The 22,965-nt window shown below is 53.3% G+C and overlaps 3 protein-coding genes across 6 annotated transcripts; all 3 read right to left on the bottom strand.

Moving 5' to 3' along the window:
* Window positions 1–4,363: 4,363 nt before the first annotated feature.
* On the bottom strand, window positions 4,364–7,645 carry Hoxa9 (homeobox A9). Its single transcript, XM_028864142.2, has 2 exons — window positions 6,864–7,645; window positions 4,364–5,751 (listed from the first exon to the last, which is right to left on the bottom strand). Exons 1-2 carry the CDS (start codon window positions 7,453–7,455, stop codon window positions 5,513–5,515), a joined length of 831 nt encoding a protein of 276 aa, XP_028719975.1. The 5' UTR covers window positions 7,456–7,645; the 3' UTR covers window positions 4,364–5,512.
* A 2,110-nt stretch (window positions 7,646–9,755) lies between these two features.
* On the bottom strand, window positions 9,756–13,981 carry LOC119087702 (transcription elongation factor SPT5-like). Its single transcript, XM_037204304.1, has 4 exons — window positions 13,893–13,981; window positions 11,742–12,263; window positions 11,336–11,548; window positions 9,756–10,769 (listed from the first exon to the last, which is right to left on the bottom strand). The coding sequence occupies exons 1-4, from the start codon at window positions 13,979–13,981 to the stop codon at window positions 10,631–10,633; spliced, it is 963 nt and encodes a 320-aa protein (XP_037060199.1). The 3' UTR covers window positions 9,756–10,630.
* Hoxa10 (homeobox A10) lies at window positions 12,662–22,674 on the bottom strand. Of its 4 annotated transcripts, none has more exons than XM_037203756.1 (2): window positions 22,102–22,674; window positions 12,662–14,255 (listed from the first exon to the last, which is right to left on the bottom strand). In XM_037203756.1, exons 1-2 carry the CDS (start codon window positions 22,367–22,369, stop codon window positions 13,981–13,983), a joined length of 543 nt encoding a protein of 180 aa, XP_037059651.1. In that variant the 5' UTR covers window positions 22,370–22,674; the 3' UTR covers window positions 12,662–13,980. The 4 variants fall into 4 exon arrangements, 3 of the variants coding, with proteins under 3 accessions (XP_037059651.1, XP_028719974.1, XP_037059652.1); XM_028864141.2 differs by lacking the exon at window positions 22,102–22,674 and adding an exon at window positions 15,435–19,949; XM_037203757.1 differs by lacking the exon at window positions 22,102–22,674 and adding an exon at window positions 14,500–15,405.
* Window positions 22,675–22,965: the final 291 nt, after the last annotated feature.

Genomic DNA, 22,965 nt, shown 5'->3' on the forward strand with positions numbered 1-22,965 from the left:
GCACACCATAAACCGGACTTCACAATGGAATTGCCCCGGAAATTCTCCTCTAAATGATCGAGTTTGGTTCCTGGTGTACAAAGCACTTTCTCATCACTTTCAGTGGGTCCAGGCTGCCCCCCACCACCGTTCACCGCATCCTCTCTCGGGGGGGGGGTGCGTCTTGGGAGCACAAAAGAGGAGGATGGTTCAAATCCCGCTGCAAATCCCCCAGCGCCTACCTAGCAAAGGGCGCAGGCTTTGGTGGGGAGGAGGGCAGGTGGGAGCTAGGCTATCTCCCCGGAGCATGGGGACCCTGGGGCGGCAATATCCGGGATCCCCTTTATGGTGGATCAGGATGGGAAACAGAGGGGGTAAAACAGGAAAGAAAAAAAAAAACCCAAATAGCAGAGTCTTCTAACAGAGAAATAAAATTCTAAAAAAGATAAAGGAAGACGAAGCAAACAAAAAGAAGGCCAGGAGATCAAAGAGGAGAAATTAGGCGGCTTTAGACCAATAAATTGTTCCTAGGCTGACACAGAGCCAGGCGCAAAGTGAAAGACTAGGCAGGCCCGGCGGTCTGTCTAGACTCAGGCGACTGGAGCAGCCCAAAGCGACGGTGTTTAAAGTGGAACTTTCCTTTAGAAGGAGACCTGACAGCCAGAGTGAGAAGCGATTTGAGGTAGCACAGGAAAAACCACACTCACACGCCTAGGAAGGTCGTCTGGAGCACGACCAAGGAGTCCCCGGCAAGAGGCTCTTTTCCCGTTTGCCACGGCCAAATATGGTCCAAATTCTGCTGCTTTCAAAAGGCCTTGGCACTTCTGGGCCCAAGTCTTCCATCTGAGCAGGTCCTGGGGTCACCGAAAACCTTTCCCTTCATTTCTGGGTCTCTCTTCCCTAGCTAGACCTCACAACAATTTAAAAAAAAAAATCTGGACAAAATCCGACTCTCAATAAGTCCTATTTAATTCTATCTTCTTTGGCCATTGGTTCCCTATTTATCTGACAAAAATGCATCGCTTATGCATGATAGTATTTCCACACAATTTAGCCCAGGCCCCGGAGAAGAAGCCTTATACGCAGGTTTTTAATCTGCGGAACTATCTAAATATTTCTCAACGCTTTTCCAGAGTTAGCTTTCAAAACTATTGTCAGAACTTGTTTCCTGACGCCAAATAGTCCTCAGTGTTTAAATCTAGATTTAAAGGTAAACCCAGCCCTTGGCGGCGAATGGTGCCTTCTGGAGAGTCGAATGATTCCGAGTTTGGGGTCTTTAAATGTTTCTGTCCTCCTCCCCCGCAGGGGCTGCGGGCTTCAGCTTCTGTCCCCCACCTGGTGAGAAGCTTCTACCTTGGACGTAGATACCAATTCCTCCCCAAAGCGGAGGGAAAAAATAAAGCTCGGTTCCTTTTTGCCGGTTCTTGCCTCCCAAGCAGCGAAAACCAGAGAGCAGCCTGGCCGCCAGCCGCCAATCGGCCAAGGGCAAGGGAGCTACCGGCCCAGGCAGTTCACCAGGCCTCTGAGGCCCTAGAGGCCCACATCTACCTGGGGCCTCTGTGATCGGCGGCGGAGGCGGAGAGAAGAGGTGCCGCCAACCTGTGACTTCCACTGTTAGAAAAATAGAGCCTCCTATTGTGTCCACTGGTCAGCGATTTCGCTGCTTATTTGTTTGCAGTTACATAAAGAAAGCTTTCTGAGAATTAGGATAGGCGAGCACCGGTGACTCTCCGGGAAGCTATAAAAACCCTTCCTACAGGCAGAGGCTGTGGAGTAGCGTGTGTTGTTACATACGGAAATATAATGATGATATAAATATGTGTCTGTAGTGCCCACGTGTATACAGGAAGATTTCTAAAAGGGAGTAGGAGGGAGAGAGAGACGGAGACCCAGGAGAGATGTCAGCCAAAATCGAGTCCCTAGTTTTACGGCGTGTTCAGCACGGAGATGCGAGTCATAAACATTTTGTGGGCTTGGCCGAGACTATTACGACCCAAATAAATGCACAGCACAGCCTTTATTCGCGGCGCTTCGAAGGGTTGGTTCTGTTTGCGCTTGTGTTTTCTTCCTGAAAGCGTCTTACACCGGGAGCTGATCCCCGCACTCTGGCCGGGTTTGCTCCGGAGTATGTCCCCCCGTCTAGCATTAAAAGTAGGCTGGGAGTGGATCGGGGATTTTTGCTTTTCTAGCCTCCACAGCCAGAGACCCCAGAGTAGCCTTGGCATTTCAATGCCAAAGAAATAGCTTTACCAGAGAAGCAAAAGCGACTTCAACCGCGTGAACGCCAATCCTGGAGTTAGGGTGGTATTCTACTTATTTAAACATATCGTTTATTTTCGAATAACCTAACAGCTCCCAGTCTGTGCCCCGAGTTATCCCAGAGTGGCCAAATTCGCAGCACATCTACGCTAGACAGCCACCAAATATGTATGGTTTTATAACTAACCAAATTTCAGCAGCCTAGTTTTAAAGTCAGGTATTCAAACCGGCCGAGTCCTGACCTCTGGGCTCTCTCTCTCTCTCTCTTTCTGGTGCTGGCTCGCTAGGCCTGGTACCCGGCCCTGAACCAGGGCGCAGGTTTCGGGGCCTCGAGGATCGGCGGAACCCGTGGCCACCGGGCGCGTTCTTTGTGGGGTCATCTGGTCCTGGGGCTGTAGGTGTTCGTTCCCTTGTCCGTCCGTCGTGAATGACCGTTCCTGCGTGCATCGCTGCCCCTAGATCTCTGCTGGGGTGAGCACTGTGACCCCGGAATGGAACCGGCTCTCTGAGCCGCAGCCCCGCACTCTCCGCAACCGCTGCTGCCACGCAACGCCGCGGTATTGGAATGGGGCCTGGGAGGAGCCAGCGCCGACCGTCAGGCAAGCCCCGGCTCATGCTTGTGTCCCCCGGAGGCTTTCAGGTTGGCATGAGCAGCAGGGAAAATATACGACTGCTGTTCACGCGGATCCCGTTCTAGAAAGGCGCGCTTCAAGTCGACATTTTAGGAGCTTCCCAGGTCGCGGCGGCGGGAGATGGCGGCGGGAGTGCCTCTTGCGTGGAGCCACACTGCCATCTCCTGGCTTTCTCTTGGTACTGCAGCCGCAGCTGCTCTGGCCCGCGTGAACTTCGGCGGCAGCGCCGGTGACCCAAGCAGCGGCCCACTCCCCTGGGCGGAGCGAGGGCCCTGTCCCCCCCGGGATCCTCGGGGAGCCGGGAATCTGCGCTGCAGAGGGGGCAATGCCCATAAAAAGAGGGCTGTTTCCGCAGTCTCTTTATCGGCGGCAGACAGAGCAAACAAATGAAAGGGTTTTGGTGGGATACCCTAATTGGAGCTGGACAGTTGTAAACTCATTAAGAGCCGAATTCCAGACAGTTCGCAGACCTTCCTTTATGGCACACCCTTACTGCCCAGGCTTTGAAGTCCTTTCTGTCTGCCACAACAGAGGGCGTGCCAGCCTGGCGGCGCATTGGGGGTGGGGGCGCCCCTATCCAACCTCTCCCTGGTCCCCCTTTTTCGAGTTAGAAGACGGTCAACATTGCGGGGAGGGGGGGGGGAAGCGAGGAATAGGAGTTGGGATGGGGTGAAGCAAAGCAGAATCCTCTGGCTACAGCTGGAAGGCGCTTGAGCCTCCGAAGTTGAAGCCGCTGTCCCCCCACGCAGCCCTTTACACCCCATAAAGGGTAACAGCCTCATTTTCTTTTATGGCGCTTCGGGGCTTGTCGGTTGCTAAGGCCTGCTTCTGTGGGGACTTAAGCTCCGGAGATGGCTTAACAGTGTAGGATGCTGACCCCCACCCCACCCCAACTCACTCTATGGGCAGGACTCAGTGGGGCACGGGCGGGGGGGGGGTACAGCTTTTCCATCTCCCGAAAACCCCTACGTATTTGAAAGGGCCACCACCTCCTTGTGCACATTTGGATCCGGTTTGTCTCTTCAGAGCCTCCTTAGCAGGCCTGCAGGCCCTCAGCTTCTGGTCCTGCACCCCACGACTCGACCACCCTACTTTCAAGGGCCTCAGCCCCTTTTGTGGGTCCGGGTTTGGGAAAAAAAAAATTTGAGGCACCAAAATGAAAGAATGAATGGCCTTTCCACCGCTGCTGCTGGCCACCGGTGCCCAGTACTTCTGTCCAGGACCTCAGATGCTTCCCTTGTCGTCTGGCAAATAACACACAAGGCCCCAGTGACTGGCTATGCGGGCAGGCGAGCCTCCCCAGCTTTCAGCCCCTGCTTCTGTCTCCGGCCGAGTTGGGAGTGCTTAGGCCCGGCCCGACGGGTTGCCACAGAGCTGGCTCTGGCACCTTGCTGAAGACAGAAGTGGGGTTCTTTCTCCTGGACCTCAGCCCGGCCCCCCACCCAGAAAATAGACCTAGAAAAAGAAGGTGCAAAGAGCAGACCCGCACAAAGTGAAAGAATCAATATAATTTTATTTGGCAAAAGTTAAATATCTCAACATAACAATTTGGTCAGTAGGCCTTGAGGTAACTATTGCAAAATATACAGTGTATGTTCAGTCCGATGGAAACCCCAAATTCATCAAAGGATACAAATCTACAGTAGCCCATGGCGGTTTCATGGTGTATAATTTATTATCAATAAAATTAACTCCATTACAATAAGCACCCATTTCCCCCCCAATTAAAATTAAGCGTAAACCATAGGTAGTAACCCTCTGCACATATGTATAGCTCCGAATTTCCTCACAGCTCCTCTGGTGCAAAAACAATATTCAAGCTTGTCTGATTATGAATATTCCTTTAATATGGAGATTCTATGTACACTGGACAAGACTGGAATCTAGAACATGTAAAGATGAAGACGCCCACATTTCAAAAGTAGAGAAATCATGAATCTAGGCGTCCTGGAGAACTACCTCCCTTTTTCTTTCCAAATTTGATTTCGCTGGGAAATCCTGATAGCTAGTTTACAATCGTAGGTTGACGGTCTAGTTTACACAGTATTCCACTACAGAGCTATACGCTATGCATCTCTTCCCCCATAAACAACCTGAGTTCAAATTGAATTCTAGCTTCCACAATCACAATGGGTGTCTCACCCAGCACAGAAGTTTGAGCCACAAAACATAATTACCACAATAAAACACAGTGTTCAAGTATTTTGGCAGGGTAATCTGCCACACGAAGAGCAAATTAAATTAACTACAGAGGCTAAGAACTATACAGCCCGTCAACAGTTAGTTGTGCATTATATAAAAAGGTAGTTTTTTTTTTTCCTTTTGCTTTAAGTCAGAAGCAGGTAGATTTTTTTTTAAATATATATACAAGCTAGCACATACAGCCATCCGCGCTAATGCCCTTCCTTGTGTGTGTGTGTGTTACAGAAAATGGAAAGCGCACAATACCTCCTCCGATAAAGCCGCAGGCCTAGGAGCCAGCCTGAGCAGGGACTGCCAGGGGGAGATGAGGCCTGGGGTTTAGAGCCGCTTTGGGCGGGTGGTGGAGGCTGGGGTCAGGGGAGAGGAGAGAGAAGGGGACAGACAGTCTTTCTTTTTTTTCTTTCTAGCTTGCCCTTTTTTCTAAAGGAGCCCGGAACGGCTCATTCGTCTTTTGCTCGGTCCTTGTTGATCTTTTTCATTTTCATCCTGCGGTTCTGGAACCAGATCTTGACCTGCCTCTCGGTGAGGTTGAGCAGCCGGGCCACCTCGTACCTGCGGTCCCGTGTGAGGTACATGTTGAACAGAAACTCTTTCTCCAGTTCCAGCGTCTGGTGCTTTGTATAGGGGCAGCGCTTCTTCCGTGTGGAGCGAGCATGAAGCCAGTTGGCGGCCGGGTTATCTGCGGGGGGAGAGAGACACTGCGTTTAGAGGGAGAGGCATCCCGGATGGGTGCGAAGGAGCCGCTTGGGGGTCTCCGGCCGGCCGAAGTGCAGGACGCCGCCGCCGCCGCTGAACTGGTTAGAGAAAACACAAGGAAGCCCTGGCAGACAGACCCACGGAGGGTCACTGACAACAGCAGCACCCCTTCCTTCTCCGCCCTCCTCTCTCTCCTCCCTTGCTCCCCTTCCTCCCACTCTGCACATTGTGAAAGAGTGAAATTTGGAAACCATATTCTTTTTGCCAGCAAGGCAAAGAGCAGGCTGTTCTGTGTTCATTTAGCAAGATTAACAAGATCTCTCTCTCTCTCTCTCTCTCTCTCTCTCTCTCTCTCTCTCTCTCTCTCTCTCTCTCTCTCTCTCTCTCTCTCTCTCATCACGGTCTCCCCTTGCCCGGTTTCCCTGCAAACTGTCCCCTTTCCTGCCCCTCTCTTTGACCTTCCCGGAAGGCCGTGGGAGCTAGAGGGGGGGGGGAGGCAGGATGCCCCAAGGCCTTTGATCACGTCTCCACTTTATTTGAATAAATCTGGCAAAGGGACCCTGGTGACTCCATAGCCCGCAGCCTCCTCTTGGGCAGGATTTACGCAGCCACCGGCCGGCCGAAAGCAAGAAGTGGAGGGAACCGGAGGTCTCCCCAAAGCGTCCGGGGTCAGGTTGCCCGGCTGCCGTGGCCGCCGCCGCAGGTCGTGAACAATCTAGCCGCACAAAAGACTTCTCGGCGCTGCTTTCGAAGAACCGCCCCGAGTCTGTCTGTCCTGGGCCTGGGCAGTTTGGGAGAGGGGCGGCGGCGGGTCTCGGCTCTATTCGCTGCGCCCGCCCCGCCCCCTCTTGCGGCAGCAGCATCCTCCTCCTCCCCTTCCCCCAGCCGGCCCGCCGGCCTGCTCCACACAGTTCTCTGGACTTGGGGCCCCTACTCTGAGGTGTTCCAAGCACACAGCTTCTGGTTCTCGACCCCAGATCCAGAGGCTCCCGTGGAGGACGAAGGCCGGCTCGAGAGAAAAAGCTGAGGCGCCCGGTAGATCCTGGTGGCCGGCGTGGAGGCGGCGGCCCCGGCTGGCAGGGAGGAGACACTTACTGGGATCGATGGGGGGCTTGTCTCCACCGCTCTCATTCTCGGTATTGTTTTCGGAGAAGGCGCCTTCGCTGGGTTGTTTTTCTCTATCAACTGGAGGAGAACCACAAGCATAGTCAGTCAGGGACAAAGTGTGAGCGTCAAGCGTGGGACAGTCACCCCTTCTGGCCGGCAGCGGTTCAGGTTTAATGCCGTAAGGCCGGCCGGAGGGCAAGCCCGCGAAGGAGAGCGCACCGGGCGTGGGCTCCAGCCAGGAGCGCATGTACCTGCCGTCCGGCGCCGCCGCGGCCACGGGCGCCTGGGGGTGCACGTAGGGGTGGTGGTGGTGGGGGTGGTGGTGATAGACCGCGGCCGGCACCGCGTTGGCGCCCGTGGCCGCGTGCACCGGGTTCCACGAGGCGCCGAACACCGCCGCCTTGGACTGGAAGCTGCAGGGGCTGAAGTCGGGGTGCTCGGCCAGCGCGGCCGCCTGCCTCGGGGGCTGGCCCAGGGCCCCCGGCGCGTAGCGTCCGGCGGCGCCCAGCTCGTCGGCGGCCTCGGCGCCCAGCAGGAAGGAGTCCACGTAGTAGTTGCCCAGGGCCCCGGTGGTGGCCATGGCAGTCGCCCCGCGCCTGGCCGGCCCAACCCGACCCGCCGAAATTATGAAACTGCAGATTTCATGTAACAACTTGGTGGCACCAGGGGGGGTGGTGGGGAAGTACAGTCACCTAATAAGTTGCCGGCGCCCGCGCCCCCATTGGCCACGCGCGTCACGTGTCCGCCCGGCAGAACAATAACGCGTAAATCACTCCGCACGCTATTAATGGCCCGGTGTTTTGCAGTCATAATTTTTATAGCAAAAGCCATATGTTTTTATGCAAAGGGATCGCGCCGCTCCACGATCTGGTTTGTTTTAATTGTGGCCAACGAAGATTAAAAGATCAAATCTGGCCTTGCCTCTGTACTCTCCCTGGCCACCCCCCCCCTACACACACACACACATACACACACACACACACACACACCAGACACACACACCAGACACACACACTTCTTAAGCGGACTATTTTATATCACAATTAATCACGCCATCAGGAAGGCGCGGGTCCCGCGTGCGAGTGCGGCCAGCAGAGCCCCTCACATAAAATTAGACAATAATTGAAGCCATAAAAAGGCAGCCAAATCGCATTCTCACTCTACTGTATTTAAATCTATATTTATGATATTTCATAAGGAGTTATTGTTTCGGAAGCCACACAGGCTGGTGGGAAGTCGGGAACAACCAACAGATTCTTTTGCCTCGCTGCGGCTCCCTGTAAAAATTTACGAGGACTTGGAAAGGTTAAATTAGACTGTTGTGTTTGGTTGGTGAGCACCCTGTAAATAATCCTTTCGGTCCCCCAGGCCTGCCTCAAAAAGTCACATACAAGGCTCTCTCCACCTCAAACAGAATGGCCACCTCCCCTGCCACGACGCACCATCCCATGGATGGTGCAACCTCCCAGAGTGAGCGACCGAGCCTTGCTAGACTGTAAAGCCAACCAGGCGCTCGCACAGCACCCAAATCGCCCTTGCTCCACGAGGGAAGGCCCCACAGAGGGGCTGCCAGCTTCTCTCAAGGGTTTGAGGACCTGACTCTGTCACAAGTCCGGCCTCGGTGCCTCGGCCCTGGCCCACGACTTGGAGCACGAGCGGTTCAGCGAATTTGATTTCTCAGCCAGCGGCCCGGCCCGGTTCTCAGCTCTATCATCTGTAAGCCTCTCCCCAGACCCGAGTTGGGGAAAAAACATCAGTACCAGGAGAGTTTGTCTTGCTGAAGGGCAACCTAGCCTGAAAGAGGAGAGCTAACGCCTGTAGTGGCCCTTCCAGGACCCAGTATGAGCACGCCTGGGATCCTTCCCTCCTCCTTTCTTTCCTCCCATTCCTCCTTCATCCCACTTGCCTCCCTTCCATTCCTTTTCCTTCCTCTCTCTTCCCTTCCCTCCCTCTCATTTCCTATCTCCAGCACCCCATCCTGGTTATCTGTGAGACAGAGCAACAGAGATCCCCCAAAACAAGGCTGCTACAGCTCAAGTCCAGTGCTACAGATTACCACGGGAGGAGCACTGGACATTGACTTTTATCTCATCCATTGGCCAAATGGAGGATGGTATTTCTCACCCCTTAGAATCTTTGGGGATGAGAGAAAGTGAAAAGGCCACAGCCACTGTTGTTGGGGTGGGGTGGGGGGGGTGACCCCATCCCAATTCAGAGCACAAAGCAACAACTCCTAGGACCTGTGTAATTAAATTCACGTGTGAAGTCTGCGCCCTCCAAGAGTATGTTTCTGATTACTTCACTATCAGCAAAACTGCTGGGCTGAGACACTTCCATCTTGCTTTTTGATTTCTTTTCTTACAAAGAGTTCAAGAAAACACCTTCCAACACTAACACATTCCTATCCCAGGAGACAGGAATCCCCAAAATGCTAGGCTCTACCAAGGAGGAAGGCTGTGAAAGTCTGGGAATGCAAGTCCCTTCTTCACCGTCAGCAGGAAGAAGAAAGTGGCCAACGCCAGGAACTGGATGTGGCTGGTCCCAGCTGCCCCAGTCCCCTCCCCCCAATATTTTCCTTTCCCTACAAATTCCTCCAAGTCATTCCCACCCCCCACCCCCAGCACAGGCCAAGGTGTTCTAAATATCCGGCAGTCCTCTGAGGTTCAGATTCTCATTTAAGCAATAACCCTGGAGTATAACTCTGCTCTTAATTGTAATTGTCTGTGAGTGACAGAACATGTCTGGCTGGCTGCCTTTTTCACTTTTTTTTTTAACCCAGAGAAGAAATAGATTATTATTATTACTATTATTATTATTTATTAAAAATATTTTTAAAACATTAGTCTCCAAATAGGAGAATTACAAAATAAGCAGCAGGCATTGAGTATCAAGCAGCTGTTTACTGGTGGGCAGAAAGGGAAAAAAATTCCCCAAAGCAGACATTGTTCTTGTGAGCCCAGAGATTGGATGCTAGAGTATTTAGCTTTTTACTCCTGCTTTCTTTTGGACGTGAAAGGGGGTTGTATGCACATTTAGAAACGATATGTGGGTGAAATTACAAACCACCGCATTTTCAATTGAGAGTCTTCCTAAAACCGTGGCCTCTGAAGTAAATCCAATACCCTGATCCAGAAAATGGCAGAGGAGAGTTGAGGGAACCGGGGGAGCTGGCCTTTCAGATAACAGGTTGTTGGGCTGAGCAATAAAAACAATTCCTAGCCTGAGCTGGGAACGGAAACAGAGTTCTGTGGTCTCGAGGCGTGCGTGAGTTGCAGCAGGGATAAGGTTTGCTCTCAGTTTTCCGTATTGAGAGTGGTTGGGGTGGCTTTCATAGACTACAATTTAGAACCAATACTCGTTTGTGCCCTCTTAGTTCTTGAATTTGGCATTGTTTTTCACTCATTTAAAATGTATTGGAGCTAGAAAAGCCCCCTTCTCAAACACCCAGCTGCACAAGGGGGAGGGGGCGAGGCTAACATTTTCTGGATCCGCTCCGGCTGGCAAGCCAGCCCGCAGTCAAGCCTTGGCCCCAGCGAGCCTCCTTCCTCACGGTCAAAGCCCGAGTTAGGACCCGGAAAGCTGGCAGAGCCGGCCCGAAACTTCCTGCTGGAGCTCTCTCGGTAGCCAGGTTCCACAGAACCTAGGCTGGGCTTCAGCTCCGATTCCAGCTTCCGAACCGGGGGAGCATGGTGAAGGCTTCCCTGCCCTCGGTGTGGGCACACAAAGACGCCGCGGGTGCCCCCTCAGCGGATCTCTCAGGCAGCCGCTAACGCAAGGCCGCCGCCATCCGGTCGTGATCGTAACCGAGGCCTTGTCTGCGCAGAGGCCCACCAGGCCAAAAACCACGGTCCTGAACAGCCTCCCTTACGCACCCCTTCCTCCGCACACTCAATCCTGTGCACCGGGAAAAAATAAAAAAAAAATAAATAAATAAAAATGAAAGCTCTAAGCTTTCTCTAAGCCAGCCCTTTCCCCTCCGGAAGGACGATTTGGAAAGGAAACAGATATAGAATTGGACAGAAAGATGGAAGATGCAAGAAAAAGAAAAAGAAAAAAAGGGAAAGAGCAACGAAAATGCAAAGGGGAGGGATAAAAAAGAAAGAAGGAAAGAGGATGGAAAATAAGTAAAATACACAGCGGCGACTCAGAGGAGCCGAGGGCGCGCTTGCAGAGGAAAGGGTAAGCAACAAGGCCAGGATACCACCCCCCAGAAGGACGATCCCGACTCTCCTATCCCAGCCTGGGGCTCTGCTGGCGAAAGAATTTCCCCCCAGCTCGAGGCGGGATCACAGTGGTGCGTCTGGGTTCCAGCCCAGCCTTGCAGGAGAACAGCAGAGCCCCAGACAGGCGCAGGTCGACAGTAGGGAACGCTCAGGCTGCAAGCGAGCGCCCCTGACCTTGAATGGCCCGGGGCCCAGAATTCTTACCACGCCCCCGGCGTCCCAGAATCAGCCGCTAACCTGACCGTACCTGCCCCGGGCCAGGTGCCGGGGCGGAAAGCGTGAGGCGGGCTGCAAGGCACAGCGCTGAGAACTCGAGGCTCCTCCAGCCCTGGGGATCCATCCGAGGATGCCACCGCAGGCCTGGCACGATTGGGGCCTCGATGGGCCGCCTGGCCACCCCGGCTGGTACCTGGAGACGCTTTCAACTGAAGTAATGAAGGCAGTGTCGTGCTGTCGAGAGAAAGGTGGATCCCAACAACAGGAAACTACCTAAATCACCGACCAGTTCTGTTGCTGCCGGCGCCGGGCTGCCTCGCCCGCAGCCGCCTTCCGCTGCCGCCACCGTCGCCGCCCAGGAAAGAGCCCTGCTCTGCGATCGTGCCCAGACCAGCCCTCCGCAACCTGCGCCAGCCACTGCCCTCACCCCGTGGTCGTGGAAGAAGAAGCCACTGGTCCCCGGCAAGGTACGCCTAGGAGAAGGAGGGAAAGGGAGGAGGGGGAACGAGAAAGGGGGAGGAAGAAGGACAGGAGGAGGGGGGCGCGAAGAGAGGGGAGCCCGAGCGGCGTGCCGAGGGCTCCCCAGGTCCTGCAGCTTCGCGAAGCCGAGCAGGGCAGCAGCCGCCGCCTGGAACGACCGGAAAGCGCAGGGGACAGCCCCGAGCCCAGTCGTGGGTCTGGCCGCGGCCTCTTCGACTTGCTCCCCGCAGCCGCTCGCTCTCCCCACTCGCCTCCCTCCCAGCCGCCCGCCCGCTGAGGCGCGCGCTCCCGAGACCCTCCTCCCCCCCCAAGTGTCGCTCCCCCCCCCCACCTCCGGCGAGCAGGAAACGCGTGGCCTAGCGGAGGGCCGCCAGGTGGGGGAGGCCCGGCAGGGGGAGGGGGTGACCCTGGACAGCTCGGGCCCCGGTCCACTTCACCGCTGCCGCCGGCCGCAGGCACTAGTGATGCTCTGTGAGTGGACCCTCCTCCGCGGATTTAGAGCGTGGGGTCTTCTGGGACCTGGACACCCGCAAAATAACTGGCCTCTGCGAGTCTCTCTGGGGTTCCCGAAAGAAATCCCTGTTTAGCTTCCTCTGTCTATGCTGCTCTGCTCGCAACTGAAACCACTGGTCCAAGACAGCCACAATCCAGATATACTAGCAAGTCATAAAACTGAACAAAAGCCGACAAACCTTAAGGCACCAGGGCTATAGGGCCCAGACAAATTACGACCGTCTAGGTAATATTTAAATAGATGCCTAAAGTAATTGCAGGGGGCTCGGGCTAGCCCTCCTGTTGTAAAAGTGGTGGACAGGATAAAGTGGAAGGTGAAGATAAGAAGTCAAAAAAGAGGTAAAATTAAAAAGCTTCATTCCACAGCTTTTATTCTATAAGAACATAAACATCATCTTTTTTTCCACGCACAGCAGCAATACAATATTAATTTATTCTGATTTAAGATTTGATGTAAATAAAGCTAGAACTAACATTTATAATAACGATAGAATGCATTTGCTTAAACAAGATTGGCAATTTTTCATAATAATAGACATTTATACAGATTTGTACTTATAGTCTTTTCTTTTTCTGCACCTACAGGTTTGACCCTTTTATGCATTGTAACTTCACAGTATAAAGGAAATCCAAACAATGTCTCCCTTCTCTCATCTGCTTGCCCCAGCCCTCCTAGGCTTCCATGAATTTCAGAAAGCCTACAAAACAAAAAAAAAAAAGGGAATTAAAGCAAAACAAACAAACAAAAACAAACAAAAAAGACCAACTCCATAAGATAGGGAGAATCATGGTGTGCTTTTCGCGTGTTACCAATTGGTAACAATTTTAATGGCAAAAATTCACTAATTCCACATGTATAAACAAACCTACATTATTTATCAACAGCCAGGATATGGAAATTCAAAGGTAAATGAAGGATTTTAGTCAGGCAAGCAAGACCTTAGCAAACCGGAAGAGAAGGTTCCTTCTCCTGGCCATTTTTATTTTCATTTAAAGCTGGGAGATCTTACAGAGGAAGGAAAAATGAATCTTTCTGATTATTTCTTTCTCATTTTTTTTTTTTTTTCAGTCAGCCAGGTCAAGCCCTTTAGCTAACTAACCTGCATGTCCACGTTTCGATTCTCTGCTCTTGGCCAAGGAAGAAAAGAAGGAAGAAAAGAGAAATCAGGCCTGCACTCCCTGATTAAACACAGCCCAGCAGCACTCCAGGCTGGCGAACCCGGTGGCGGCTCCTTGCACCATTGACCTCAGGCCAGACACCTCAGGGCCGACAATGGGACCTGGGGCTTCCGGCTAAGTTTACCCAGGGCTGGGCAGGAAACCAGATCTATGTAGGAGTACTGGGACTGTTTCTAGCAGTGGGGACCCCCCGAGGCAGCGAACCCAGCCCCGTCAAGGACTTGACAGTGAGGACAATCTCAATCTCTATAGAATTTTAGCGATATGGCTTTTTCCCCCAGAAGACAAGTAAACCAACGCCAAGCAAACAGACAAAGAAACGAAAAGTCAGAACAAACCAGCCCTGCACAGACGAAACGGCCTGGGAGATGGCGGAGAGTGGAAGGGAGGACTAGGGCTCCGGTACAGGTGCGAGTTCTGGGCCAGAGGCTGGAGGCAGGAGGGGGACAGGCGCTCTGGAAGCGGAAACACGGTGGCATTGCCTGGAAGTTTCATCAGGAAAAATTAAAGTTGGCTGTGAGCTCCCGGATTCGGTTTTCTCGGTTCATTTTCTTCAGTTTCATCCTGCGATTCTGAAACCAGATTTTCACTTGTCTGTCCGTGAGGTGGACGCTGCGGCTGATCTCTAGGCGCCGCTCTCGAGTAAGGTACATGTTGAACAGAAACTCCTTCTCCAGTTCCAGCGTCTGGTGCTTCGTGTAGGGGCAGCGCTTCTTCCGGCCGCTCTTTGCCGTGAGCCAGTTGGCTGCGTTTTCGCCTTTGGAAATGCCTGGAGTTTAAGAGAATACAGAAGGGAAGGTTAAGTCGAGGCCACTCGGGCTGGGCGAGGGGGGGTGAATTCCGGGGTCTTTCCCATTCGAGGCTTGCCCGAAGTCATAGAGAGAGGGTTATGCCCTCCTTTGACTTTCGGAGAACAAGAAATCCCTCCAAAAGGCATGACAAAATCGAGTGGGCCTCAAATCCACACCGGGTCCTCCCGATTTACATTTCCCTCTACTTTTTTTTCCAGGCACCTGTTTTAACACCACGCCGCGGGGCGCTCAGAGAATGAAAGGCCGGAGTAGGCAAGGCCGTACATCTTGAACTTAACGCCTTTCTCTGCCTCTCACCCAGGGGCAGGGAACCATTTCCTGCGGGCCCCCAGGCTGGGGGTAAGGGATGCTTATTTGGACCAGAAGCCGGCCTCTTTGCTGGCCCCATAGACTGCCCTAGCCAGAAGAGAAGGACATAGTTGGGCCAATGGGGAAGTCCGGAAAAACCGATCCTGGGGTCAAGGGCTGTTCCGGCCCGTCTCTCCAAGAAACTGGGGTGTGCAGCCGGGCGACACCGAATTCCAAGAGAAGGGAAATGGCCACTTCTAGGTTTCAGTTCAGGGCCCAGGCGTCCGGGCGGGATTTGCCTTTTCTTCTTCTTGCAACCAGGATTCCCGCCCCTCCAGGAACTTTGAAAAAAGGCATGGGGGATCGTAAACTCGAACTTCGCCGGTTAATGGGCTTATTTATTGGCGCTGGCGGCTGCTTATTTTGGATGCCTTACAAACATCCGTGCTATCTGCAGGCGAGCCACTTTCCCTCCCTGCCCCTCCCCCCCGCGTGGGCCGCGCTGAGCAGGCTGGGCTGGGGACCAGGGCTTGGGGGTACTCAGGGCCACAAGAAAGTGCATGCACGGGAGGAGGGCTGCTCACTGGGGTCCTCATCATCCCCCAAGTCTGGGTGAGCTGGGGCCAGCACTATGGACCTCTTGATGTGGGGCACTAAGCCGGACATGGGTTTTTACAGCGTCCCCACGCCCAAATATTAAAAACAAGTTCAGAAGGTCAGCCTGCCTTCAGCTTTGGGCCAAGGCCTGAGGCTGCCGCGCGGGCTCCTGGTCCTCGGCTCCTTCCTTGTGGGTCTGTCTGTCTGTCTGCCCGCCTGACCGGAGCCCTCGGTGGTGGCACTCTGCTTACCCAGGGAGTCCTTCTCCGGCGAGGCTTTACTGTTTTCGGAAGGGGCCGGGGACAGCTCCTCGGCCGCCGAGGATGACGCGTGCGCCTCCTCGTCGCCCTGCGAGCCGCCGCCGCCGCCACCGCCGCCACCGGCGCAACCCAGCGTGGGCGGCGGCGTGGAGTCGAGGGTTCGCTCCTTCCCGGCCGCCTCGGCTGAGCTCGAGGCCAGTGCGGGCGGCGGGTCGAAGCCGCGCCCCGGGGGCTGCGCAGGGAAAGGACTGGCGAGCTGCTGTGTGCCCCCGCCGCCGCCGCCGCCGCCGCCGCCGAAGCCCTTGGCCGTGCCGTAGGCCTGGGACAGGCGGAAGTAGCCCGGCACTGGCACTCCGCTGGAGGCGCCCAGGGTGCAGCCGTCGGGCGGCGGGCCCCGCGGGAAAGGGGCCAGGTCGGCGGCGGCCGAGCCTTTGGGGCATTTGTCCGCAGAATCGTAGAGGCAGTAGGAGCTCTCTTCTTTGATGTTCTGCGCAAAAGAACACGATGTGGCCTGGGGCGGGGGCTGGGGCGGCTGCGGCGGGGGCGGCGGCGGCTGCTGCTGGGGTGGTGGCTGCGGTGGCGGCGGCCCGTCGGGTGGCTCCATCCGGCAGGAGCGGGGCGCGTCCAGCCACAGGTCTAGGGGCGCGGGCGCGTAGCCATGCGTCCCGGGACCCAGGCCCCCGTTGCCACCCCCGCCACCGCCTCCGGGCGATGGCGCTTCATTGCGCTTGCTGCCCAGCCCCGGGAAAAGCCCGCAGCTTTGCAGCCCGTAGGGCAGGTCGCTGGCGGGCGGCAGGTAGACCCCGCTGTGGGCGTAGTAGCCGCCTCCGCCGCCCCCCGCGCTACCGCCGCCGCCACCCGCCTCGCCTCTGGCTGAGTTGATGAGCGAGTCGACCAAAAAAGAGTTCGCGGCAGGGCTCTCCGAGCATGACATTGTTGTGGGATAATTTGGCGAAGGGAGCAGATAGCCCTTTCTGGCTGACATTTCTTGTGCAAAACATGCTGAATACGATTAGCAATCCCCCCGCACCGCGGCGGGCGCCCACAGCCAATCCCGAGCCAGAGTTTCCACGCGACCACTCCCAGTTTGGTTTCGTAGGCGCGGGGCCGCTCTCCGAGGGCGCCCTCGGAGCCCGCGATTGATATAAATATGTAATCTGTATTGATGGGCCAGAAGACGCACGCACGCCTGACACCTATGGCCCGAAGGCCAGAACTGTGGGGGCTGCCTCAAAGTGGCGGTCTGGGGACCTGGCTCTTGAGCCTGCAACTCGCCCCCCCACCCCCACCCCAGCAAAGAATATATTTGGAAGCGCCCTTGGGCCCTGCGCTGTTAACAAGTGGGGTGTTTATGATGTGCACCCCAGCCATCTTTGGGCGCTCCCGTGTCTGCTGTGGAGTGGCCATAAGTCCCTGTCGCCCCTTGATCCTTTAAGCAGGCCCTGTCGCAGTCTCTCCGTCCTATTCATTTCTGGACCTGGAGCTGGTTCTAGTTCTTAAATTTGGCTCCCCACAAAGTGGCTGGTGTGGTCCTAAGGCTGTCAAGACCCTCGGAGTGTCCAGAAGCCACAGTGAACTGGAAGCTGGCTAGACCACATCGCACAAAGAATAATATCGAAAAGGCACTGGCTGATCGCCGCCACCTGAGCCAGTGCCCACGACTTCCCTACTCTATCCTTTGGCCAGTGAGGATTTTTCTCCTTCCCCGTGCTCAGTCGGTTCATGCCCTCTACTTCTGTCATCCGGCCTTGCCTAGCTGGCTCAGTGAGGTGAAAATCAACGGTCTGGCAACCCCAGCCAAAGACTTGCCACCACCCCTCGGTTCAGAGTCAAATGCATACTCCCCGCCATCCCGAGGGGTCCCAAATTCACTTCCTTTGGGGGATTAGAATGTTGGCCTTGGGTTTCTGGTCTTTCTGCACTGGGGGCGGGGGGGGGGGGACGGGACTGGAGGGGAAACCTTGGAAGGATGTGTCCAGCACATACCTCTACCACGCTGCTTTCTGTCCTAGCATTAGTAATCCTTAGCATTGCTATGCACCCTGAGGTTATGAAAAAAACCTGTCACTACACCCATGTCTTGCTGTCCTCCACCACCCCAAACAGGACCCCGCCCCCAAGACATGACTGGGGCAGTTCTTGTTCCAGCCATTTTGAGTATAGTGTGCACATTTTAACAAGGTGGTGATGAGGCAATCCATTCCCTGGAAGGCTAAGCTGGGTTCGGGCCCTGTTATAAGAGACTCCAGAGACCAGGAGCTTTGCTTAGCAGACACTGGGTTCCACTCAGGGGTGCTTTCTTAAGCAATTACAAGTGGTCAGCCTGGGACACATGTAACCCCCAAGTGTGTGCCTCCTATCAAGCTCAGGAAATGTGACCTTTTCCGGCAGGATCCAGTGGAGCTTGTGCGGTTGATGCTCTGCCCCTGACCTGTAACCCACAAGGTTACAAGGTCTCCAGGATGCCCTGGGCCTGCCAGCTCCAGTTGGAACTGGAGCATTGCTGACTGCCCAGATCCCAGCAACTACATTGTTCAGGCCTCTGAAAACAGCAGAGAAAGGCTCTTGCGTTGAAATGGTCATGTTCTGGTTCCTCCCAGGATGACTCCAGCCACTGGACAAAGACAACCCTGAGAGGACCCTGAATGCAGAAAACACATAGGAGACGGAGCTAGGTAGAGGCCAGCCTCTGGGTTCTGTGATTCAAGCAACCGAGGTTGTTTGCAGCTGCTTGGCCAGCCGCGCCCAGGAATCCGTGCTTCTGCTAACATCCCTGTCACCTCTACCTCTGTCTCTCCAAGATGACTCTCTGGTAGGGCTGGGTATCTAAGCATCTGAATGCAAAAGAAAGGAGTGGAGAAAGAAATCGGGCGGAGGGAGATGAAGAAGGAGACAAGGGGATGAGAGAAAGGAGGGGGATAGGAACACAGATGAGCATCAGCTCTCTGCTGCCAGAAGCTTCAATCTGCAGCAGCCACTCCGGAAAATAAAAGCTGGGTCTGTGTGAGACATCGTTAACTATCTGTTTTGCTTCTGCACCCAAGGCCGAGGCAAATTTAAACTTGGGTGGGTCTAAAGAGCCAGACAGCTAGAACGCTGCAAACCTTCAGAGCATTGAAGCCTATGGTCGGTTCTACCTTAAGCTTCCAGGATATGCTGGGTCCCTACTCTGTTCACAGGCTTGGTGGAACTCTTGTGTTCAACGTATCACCTGGAAATGCCCTGAAACTGGGGCTACCTGGGGGGTAAAAAAAGGCCCTTTGCTCTCCAGCTGTTCAGATGCCTCTCTGGAGAGCTCTTCTGTGGGGAAGTGGGTTCCAAGAGCGCTGACTGTTCCTTGAGGAAAAGGAGCAGCAGCTGACCAGCAGGCTTGGGGGCCAGGGTGAGAGCCCTCAGCTGCCCCCCTGTCTGGATCACATGCAAGAAGGAGCTTCCCTGACTGTGGTTTTTAAAGGACCAGTGGCCACTGGAGAGTGTTTGAGACAGCAGAGGCTACAAGAAGAAAGGGGAAGACGGTGATACAGATACAGCATCCTCCTTAACCTTCCAGGGTTTCAAGGAGCCCTCTGAGTAATCCAAGGGTAGTTCTGACTTCTATCATATGAAAACTCCAAATCTGCATTCCCATGATTTGACCCATCATTTTCAAGGAGTTTGTAGAACCTCACTCCGCGTCCCCCCCCCCAAAAAAAAAGCCTTCTCTTCAATTTCTCTAAAACATCCAGGACTCTCCTGGGACGTAGCAGCCCCTGCCTATTTGCCTGGTAAAATAAGCCAGGTGCCCAGCTACAAGCCGCTCAGGCTGGTCCTAGCCAAGGCCTTGTAGGATAGCCAAATGGGCTTCTAGGCTGGATGGGATCCAGAAGGCAGCAAATGCTGACCAAGGTTAAAAAGTCAGCTCCGGTACTGCGGTACTGCGTATAAAGGCCGCCCATCTGCTAAAGGTTGGGGGAATTTAGATTGCCTGCTACCAACCTCACAGACCATGGCATTGGCCTGGATCTTCATCAGTTTTTGTGGAGAGCAGATACGTTGTTCTCAACAGTAACTTCCCCGGCTTGCAGGAAACCAAACGGGCGTGTTTAATTTGAGCTCTTTCTTTTCTTTCCTTGTTTAAGCGTGTAAGCCTTCATGGAGATCCCATGCTGACTGGGAGCTCTGGTCTACTCCCACTGAGACTTGCTGAGCAAGGGGACAACAGGAGAGCCTACCTACCGTGGGATACTGTGGGGTGTCTGGCCCACTGGCCTGATGTGGCGATCTCAAAGTAAATACAATGACTCAGAAACTCAAGGTAAATGTGGTTTGCACTCCCAGGCATCCCTCAGCCACCCTGAAGGCTCCAGTGTCTCCCTAGACCACAACAATGAGGTGTTAGCTTCCTCAATAAAAATATTCTGTTTATTGAGCTCCTTGGCTTTCCGGAGATTCACCATCCCCAGGAGATTAAGTATAGTAATCCCTCTTTCTTTCTTTCTTTCTTTCTTTCTTTCTTTCTTTCTTTCTTTCTTTCTTTCTTTCTTCCTTCCTTCCTTCCTTCCTTCCTTCCTTCCTTCCTTCCTTCCTTTCTTTCTTTCTTTCTTTCTTTCTTTCTTTCTTTCTTTCTTTCTTTCTTTCTTTCTTTTCTCCTTAGCCTTTCCTCTCAACTGCTGATTTCCCTTTTCCTTCTCTAGATGCCTTTGACCTAAACCCCGTGGTGCCTGCTGGCCTTAACCAAGCATGTGTAGCAATCACCCTGCTGCCGCCACGGCTAGAGTCTGTGTTTGTTCGGGAGTAAATATTGCCGGATTCTACCTGGTGATAACACCCATTCGCTCCATGGAGCCACAGGAAATGCCAGGCACATGAATCAAGAAAGTTTGAGGATTCCTCTGCATTTTACTTGATGGCAGATGCCTCTCCCTGAGCAGGTCCTTGTGAGGCCCCCCAAAATACATTCTTATTATGAAAATAAGCTGAGTTTTTCACTAGGACAACACAAAACAAACAACAACAAACTAACCCCCCCCCCAAACCTAGGTCCTGAGAATGAAATACAAATCAGTTTGTGTATGGAGACCATTCTCAACGTTTTTTGGGTGGTCCAAATTTTGCAGAGGGCTGTAGAGCTGGGTTGAAGCTTCAGGGTGGAAAATTAATACAGCGTCAGCATGTCCAGCATTAACAAAATTTCAGAAATTCTCCCAGTTATACATTTATGAATAACTAGATTTTTTTCATAAGCAATATTCCTCTCCTGTTCTTTAAGAATATTGACATTTCCAGGGATGTTTAATGTGTGGTTTTTTTTTTCTTGTCTACAACGTTCAGTCTATCCTCAGATTAAAATATTTTTCTATTTTTCTTTTCTGTAAATGCAACCATCGAGTTGGCCTTGCAGGTTAGTGGGGGAAGTATTGGGGCCTGTTGTCAGCGGTCCTGAAGGACCAGTGTGTTCTTGGTTTTGTAGGTAAGGAAAGAGCTCTGGCCTGAAAAACTGGAGGCAGCTCAGAAGTGTAAGAAGAGTTCCCAGCAGCAGCAGTTCACAGGGTGGGCCCTCATTTCTGCTCAGGCTGACTTTTTTTTCTGGCACGACTTAGGAGCCCATGCTTTACAAAACTAGCCATTCATAAGCATTAATTTTTGCTCACACACATGTGAACAGAGTCAGCACCTATTTGCTATGAAATTCTTTTTACTAATCCATGGTGTGGTATATTTGTGGAAAGAAACTATTTCGAGAAACAAATGAAAATATATTAAAATAAAAATGTAAATATGGGAGAAACAGGAGACTTAAATCTGGCCTTCAAAATGCAAGGACTTTGGTTATTTAAAAACCAAAACCACTTGTTTTATGAAAGTCTTGAACAAATGCCTCGTGGGTCAAACTTGATCCTCCATGCCGTTTAAACAAATATAACGATATTTACCAATGTGTTTTTGTATAATTTGCAAAATATGCAATAACACTCCCCCCTCGTTTTAACAGCTAGAAGATTTTGTTGGAAAACGCCAACCAGTATTATGATGCCACATTCCAAATACGCAGTACACAGTACGGGGCTGTCTCCAACATCCTCAAAAAAAACAAAACCAAAAAAAACAAAAAACCCATTCTTTGAATGGCCTTTTTTGGAACAAAGCTTATTTCTAGCCTGCTGAGCAGACTTCTAGTCAGCACCTACAAGAAAACCGGTAACCTCTGGCGGGCTGCCCCAGGGAATAAACCCGCTCCAACCGCCGCAGATGCTGACCACTCCATTGTTTCCAAGGAGAAACTTTGTTTTCCTTAGTCTACAATCTCTTTTTCTCTCTGAACAGCCCTAATCCCAGCACAGCTGATTCTCTTTCGCCTGGGTTCCGACCGTATCTAACGCGTTCAGAGCTGACTGAATATTTCAGCAAAAATCGAGAGATCGCCTGGGGCGAGAAGCTTGGGTGAAATGTTGGCGCACAGAGCTAAAACGGACAACTTTTCCACTCAGGCCTCCCACTGCTTCCAACTATAGAGAGCTATGGGGAGTGCGCGCGGGGGGTGGGGGGGGGGGGTGGGGGTGGGTGGCAAACGTTCATCACCCCACAAACTCAATCATGGCCTGGAGCTTCGCTTAGGCATCAGCTACGTCCCCACTCCCACCTCTGCTACAGTGAAATTGATAAACTTGTGGCCGCTTACCTTGAGTCATTTCTGAAATCACTGCCAAAGGGCAGCAGCCTCTCCACGCCGCCGCGATGCGGAGAGGCCTAGCGAAGGCGCTGTGCTTTAAATTACAACCCCAATCACTTCTTGAGCGCGAGGCTCCCTTTTTTTGAGTACGAAGGGGAGCCGGACAAGTGAAATAACGTACCGTGCTGCTCTTAGTATCAGAAGCAAACAAAGGCCAAGAATCTCGCTGGGGTTCCCGGCTCCCTGGCGGCTTTGACATTGATCGGAAGTGCGCCATCTCGTGGCGGCTGCGGGCCTAGGCGAGGCTGGAGATCCAGCCTGACGCCCAGAAAAGGAAGCTGGCTCCCGGCAGAGAAAGAGCAAGAGAATGTGCCCAACCCGCTGCTATTGAGATCTCATTTTTACATCTAAGAAATTGCTGCAAAACCCCAGCCGGGTTTATAGCGGCGCATTCCAAATATGCAAATTGGCCGGCCCCGGACGGGTTTACGACCACATTGTCACAGCCATCGGAGGATGGGCTTTTATAGGGCTCAGAAATCAAACCCGCGCCCGCCCGCCGCCCGCCTGCAAGCAGTTCTCCTGGCTAGACTCTCTCTAGCAACTTGAGAGACTTTGGTTAATCTTTAACCATCCCAAAGGAAGTCTTTTCCTAAACCGGGCTTCCCTGCCCGCCCCCTTGAGCCCCCCAGGAGGGCCCTTGTTCTTTTCAGTGTGTCTGTCTATCAACCTAGACATTCATCTAGGGGGTCTGTCCCTCTCCCCTTTCAGCTCGCTTTCTCCCCGTCGCGACAGTTAGACAAACACACAAACAAATAAACAGAGCCCAGTCTGGAGCCTAAGGCCTCTCTCCCAATGAGACCCTCTTGGCTG

Source organism: Peromyscus leucopus, chromosome 3 (assembly GCF_004664715.2).
Source record: "Peromyscus leucopus breed LL Stock chromosome 3, UCI_PerLeu_2.1, whole genome shotgun sequence".
Taxonomy (NCBI): domain Eukaryota; kingdom Metazoa; phylum Chordata; class Mammalia; order Rodentia; family Cricetidae; genus Peromyscus; species Peromyscus leucopus.

Bases quoted from the DNA above. Each gene is read 5' to 3' on its own strand.
- Hoxa9 (XM_028864142.2), bottom strand. From the start codon at position 7,455: ATGGCCACCACCGGGGCCCTGGGCAACTACTACGTGGACTCCTTCCTG. The intron at 5,752-6,863 runs GTAAGTGTCTCC...CTCCCCCCGCAG, and splicing joins CAAGCCCCCCATCGATCCCA to ATAACCCGGCCGCCAACTGG.
- LOC119087702 (XM_037204304.1), bottom strand. From the start codon at position 13,981: ATGAAACTTCCAGGCAATGCCACCGTGTTTCCGCTTCCAGAGCGCCTG. The intron at 11,549-11,741 runs GTGAGGGCAGTG...TTCTCTCGACAG, and splicing joins TCTTCTTCCACGACCACGGG to CACGACACTGCCTTCATTAC. The intron at 10,770-11,335 runs GTTAGCGGCTGA...CCCGGTGCACAG, and splicing joins CCCGGGGCAGGTACGGTCAG to GATTGAGTGTGCGGAGGAAG.
- Hoxa10 (XM_028864141.2), bottom strand. From the start codon at position 16,428: ATGTCAGCCAGAAAGGGCTATCTGCTCCCTTCGCCAAATTATCCCACA. The intron at 14,256-15,434 runs GTAAGCAGAGTG...CTTAAACTCCAG, and splicing joins GCCGGAGAAGGACTCCCTGG to GCATTTCCAAAGGCGAAAAC.